At 30.0% G+C, this 5,169-nt stretch overlaps 1 protein-coding gene across 1 annotated transcript; it reads left to right on the forward strand.

Moving 5' to 3' along the window:
• Window positions 1-2,305: 2,305 nt before the first annotated feature.
• LOC107628427 (dof zinc finger protein DOF2.4-like) lies at window positions 2,306-4,407 on the forward strand. The gene is made up of 2 exons (XM_016331101.3): window positions 2,306-2,593; window positions 2,933-4,407. The coding sequence occupies exons 1-2, from the start codon at window positions 2,528-2,530 to the stop codon at window positions 4,043-4,045; spliced, it is 1,179 nt and encodes a 392-aa protein (XP_016186587.1). The 5' UTR covers window positions 2,306-2,527; the 3' UTR covers window positions 4,046-4,407.
• Window positions 4,408-5,169: the final 762 nt, after the last annotated feature.

The following is a 5,169-nucleotide window of genomic DNA, read 5'->3' on the forward strand; positions in this document are numbered from 1 at the left end:
ATAATAATAATAATAATAATTGGCCATGGAATATGTAAAGCAAGTCTCATAAGTGATTAGGAATGGCGAAAAAACTCATACGCATAAATATTCGCAAAAATTATTTGTGATGGAAAAATTAATAAGAATCTGCAAAATTTTTATAGAGATGGAACTTGCCCCTATAAATAAATAGGAGTGGAGCAGAAATTAAAGTATTTTTTCTGCGAAAACTCAGAATCTCCACAAAAACAAAGTACTTAAATATTTTTATATAAGGATATATTTAATGAACTTTGTTTTATTTTATTTTATCTTTTTGTTTTATAAAAGAACAAATTAATTATGCATATGATATTTAAATTTGTAATAGCTAATTATTTACATTTGTGTTATTTTATTTTAATTTACATATTAAAGATTTTATGTGTATATTAGTTACGTTGGATTTCTGTTTAATTGTATTTTAATTTGATATATTTAGTTAAATTATATTAAATTTTATTATAATTATGTTAATTTTTAACAAAATATTCATAGATATCTACGGATATCCATCTCCTCAATCAAAGAAATAAATGCGAATCCGTAATAAGATGGGAGGGAGACGAAAAATATTTTACTAGACGGAGACAGAGAATGAAGGAAGAATCTCCGGCTCTATGAAGCCCATCACCTTCCCTATAGATGGCTCAAATTAATAAGCATAGTATATTTATATAAATTTTGTTATCGTATGTCGTAAAGACATAGATTAAACATATTATAAAAAAAAATATTTTAATATTATTTATTATAAAAATAATATTTTTTACATTTTTAATACATAAAAATAATAAATAACATTAAATTTTTTTTTTATAATATGCTTAATCTATATATATCCTTATAGCACACTATGACAAAATTTTATTTCTATTTATATTATTTATGTGTGAGTTTGACTGCTAGGGTGCGTAGATGATCACGAATGATGTGGCGGCGCGTGAGAATATATAGTATTAGTATGTGTTAAATTAAATAAATAAATAAAATAAAATAAAATAAAATATTCCCATGCAAAAAACAAACAAGAGTGGGGAAGGGAACAGACCGGACCAACAAAAGTTTCATTCGGTTGGGACACACTTCAACTATTGTTCCATCACTGCACTCACTACTACTACTACTACTAAAGGTCTAAAGCTACAAATATTTTTTTTTAATCTTATTAAAAAATTCAATATCATTTAATAAACATATATATACATACATACACAGTTACACACCCATCCCGTTATTTTTCCTTACCTGAATATATCATTCATTTAATTACACTAATTTTAATTTTATATATATATATAATACAATAAATTTCAACTATGAAATTAACTTTACCAGTGTTTTTTTAATAAAAATATTAGAATATAAACAAAATTTATTATTTTTAATTTGGTTATTATTTTTAATTATAAATTTAATTATTTTAAACTAATAATTTAACAACATATTTTTAGTTCACACTTTTAAATATTAATAATTAAAAAATTAATAAATTTATTTATTTTCCAACATTTTTTTATTTAAATCACTAATTTATAATAAATTTTAAATCATAAATCATAAAATTTTATATACTAAATCCTAAATCTTCTAAAAAGTAATGTTAAAAAAATTTATAATAAAAAGTTGATATTAATTAATAAATTTAATTTTAATATATTAATAATATAAAATATTTTACGTATTCATCTAATCACATCTATTATTTAAATAATCATTCACACAATAAAATATTTATTATTTTTATTAATATAATATTATATAATTAATTAAATACATATATAAATACATCAAAATTAAATTCTAAACTAATTAAAAATGAAGCCCTATACTTTTTCAATACAATAATATAATCACATCATCATCGTCATAATTAAAGTAAGCTCCTATTATATACTGTATGTGTTGGCATTATTCTAACACCAAATTAATAATTGATAAGATATGTAATATAGCATTAATTCATTCTCGGGTCAGCAAAAACACACACTGATCTCTTTGTCTAAGCACTGTATGGTATACTATGCTTAACACAGTCTTTCACAGAGAAGTATAAAAAAGAAGCTTATAGGTTAAGAAACATAACATCAACTTCTCAAACCCTAGAAAGTAGTAATAAACAAAAAGTGATCTACATAGGGGAAGAAAGAAAAAAAGAATGTGCATGAGAGAAATACATATATAGAGAGAGAATGAAGGAATGAATGAACAAATAGAAACTTAAAAAATAAAAATAAAAAAAATTGATATATAAATACTTATAAAAGGACCCTCCTTTATTTTTGCTTCTCATTTCCCATATCCTAATAACCCTTCCTCTTCCCACTATCCATCTTTCTTGCTTTCTCTCTTTCTCTCCCTATCTCTCTGCATCTTCCCCACAAAAACAAATATTCTCTCTCTCTCTCTCTCACTCTCTCCAACCACCAACACAAGAACCTTTTACAAAAGAAGAAGCACCAAGAAGAAGAACAACAAGAGGGAGAGAGAATAATAATTATTAACCATGGTTTTCACTTCAATTCCAGCAGCTTATCTTGAAGCAGCAGCCAACTGGCAGCAGCATCAACAGGTAAAAACAAATAACAAGAATAATAAATTAACAATAAGGGTTTCTTCACTTTGCTGCTGCTGCTGCTTCTTCTTCATGACTATAGTTTCATTTATTTTTCCTTTGTGTCCAAAAAGCACCCTAAATTTTCTTTCTTTCTTTTTTTTTTCCCTAAAAAAAAGATAAATAATATTCTTGTCACTTTTGCTTATACCCTCTTCTTGAATATACCAGATATTTGATTTCTATCCTTTATATGCTTTCTTCATCTTCTTTTCATTTTTGTTTTGATTTACTATTAAAAAGAAAACTTGGCTTATTTATTTTGTTCTTCCTTTTCTGATATGATGCTGTGTACAGCAACAACAAAATCATCAACCTAGTGGCAACTCTGGTGGTTCTACATCTCCTCAGCTTCTTCCACCGCCACCTCCTCCGCCACCACAACCTCAACCTCATGGAGCAGGAGGAGGAGCCGGCTCCATCAGGCCAGGCTCGATGGCGGATAGGGCAAGGATGGCGAACCTCCCCATGCCCGAGGCTTCACTAAGGTGTCCAAGATGCGAATCAACCAACACAAAGTTTTGCTACTTCAACAATTATAGCCTCTCTCAGCCCCGCCATTTCTGCAAGACCTGTAGAAGGTACTGGACAAGAGGCGGGGCCTTGAGAAACGTCCCCGTCGGCGGAGGATGCAGAAGAAACAAAAGAAGCAAAGGAGGCGGCGGAGGAACTTCCAGATCCCCCGCCGCAAGCTCGGACCGCCAGACGGGGAGTGCCAGCTCAACAAACTCCGTTTCCTCAAACTCAACCGGTGACATAGTGGGCCTCGGCCCATCTATGCCACCATTAAGATTTATGGCTCCATTGCATCATCATCAACTCACAGATTTTGCAACCGGTTCTGGTACAGACATACCCCTAAACTATAACCTAATGAACTATACCTCGATTTCCGGATCAATGGGAGCCGTAGGTTTAGGTGACTTGAGTTTCCAAATAGGAAACCCTTTAGCTGCCGCCTCCGGTGGCAGCGGAGGAGGAGCAAGTGGTGGCTCTTCTCTCTTATCTGGATTAGAACAATGGAGGATTCCACAACAGTTTCCATTCATGGCTGGTTTGGAAGGTTCTTCACATGGTGGTGGTAACAATAATGGTGGTGGATTATTATACCCTTTTGAAGGAAGTGCTGAGATAAGTGGTTATGTGAGGCCAAAGGTTTCAACTTCTATGGTGTTAACACAATTGGCTTCGGTGAAAATGGAAGATTCTAGAGAACTTAATAATGTTTCTTCTGGACAGTTCTTGATGGGAAGCATTGGCAACAATAACAACAACACCACCACCAGCAACAACAATGTTCCAACACATGAACAATATTGGAATGGTGCTACTGGAACTTCTGCTTCAGCTTCTTGGACTGAACTTTCTGGTTTTAGTTCTTCTTCCACTACAAGCAATAACCAACTATAGAAGTAGAGAAACAAAAAATTTGAAGTTTCATGTCCTTTAATTTGATGAATCTTTTTCTTATTATTATTTTATATTTTTATTGGTTTGGGTTATTAGTAGTGTGGCTTCTTTAATTTTAATTAATATCTTTTTTTTTTCTCTAAGACAAAAGTTTATGTCCAACCCCTTAATTGCCCTAATGTGAAGAGCTTTGAAGGTGGGTTATGGGTACTTTATTTGGTTAATTTCGTTTAATTAAGATCAAATGAAAAACCCTAGGAATGTTACTTTTTTTCCCTTTTAATCTTCGTATGTTCTTCAATCATCTTGTTTATTTTTCTTTGTATGAGAATGTTGGGTATAGTAACATTATGAGTTCAAAAGAATGAAGATGTTTGATGATCAAGTTATTATTACCAATTTACCACATATTACAAATTGAAACACTTTTCTTTTTTTATTGGTAAGGATTGTTTGATGAAAAAAATGAGCTGCATTCAAAAGCCAATCTCTAGAAAATAATAATTAATAATAAATATTTTATTTCAATACACCTTTTTCTATCAAGTTTTGGCGGGTGATCGATCGTAAGTTACAATGAAAATTTTCATGAGTCAATTGCAAAGAAGATTTTAGTTTACACGGTCAAATTTTCACTTTGATTATTGTAGTCTTAAAGATTTTTCTGGAATTTTCCTGTTGTGCAAAGAGTAAAGTGAGAGTAGTAGTTCAAAAGAGCTTAATAAACTAAGGTTGTTGTCTTTCTTATTATACACATTCTACTGCATATAAATCATATATAAATATAACTACCGGAAAAAAGTGAGATTTTGTTCCGTGAAAAAATAGATTTTGTATTTTTCCCTTTTTATAAAAAGTCAATTTAAACATCTATTTGTAGGACCTTTGCCTTGATTTAATTAATTATGCATTACAACAAGGTAGTTTTTTTTTTTTTTTAATCATTAACTTCGGAAAAATTAACTACCTTTCTCATTGTGTAAGATAAGATAATGCAAGCAAGTCTTAGATAGAGGAGTTTGTGTATTTTCCTTTAGCAACTAGGCAATCTTACTTTATATATATTAGAAGGAACCACTGTCTTATGTGTACATAAAAAATTAATAATTAAATTAATTATTAAA

The sequence above is a fragment of the Arachis ipaensis genome, chromosome B2, assembly GCF_059453495.1.
Source record: "Arachis ipaensis isolate K30076 ecotype BB chromosome B2, ASM5945349v1, whole genome shotgun sequence".
Lineage (NCBI taxonomy): Eukaryota > Viridiplantae > Streptophyta > Magnoliopsida > Fabales > Fabaceae > Arachis > Arachis ipaensis.

Coding starts and splice junctions, on each gene's coding strand:
- LOC107628427 (XM_016331101.3), top strand. CDS start 2,528: ATGGTTTTCACTTCAATTCCAGCAGCTTATCTTGAAGCAGCAGCCAAC. Junction 2,594..2,932: donor ACTGGCAGCAGCATCAACAG/GTAAAAACAAAT, acceptor TGCTGTGTACAG/CAACAACAAAATCATCAACC.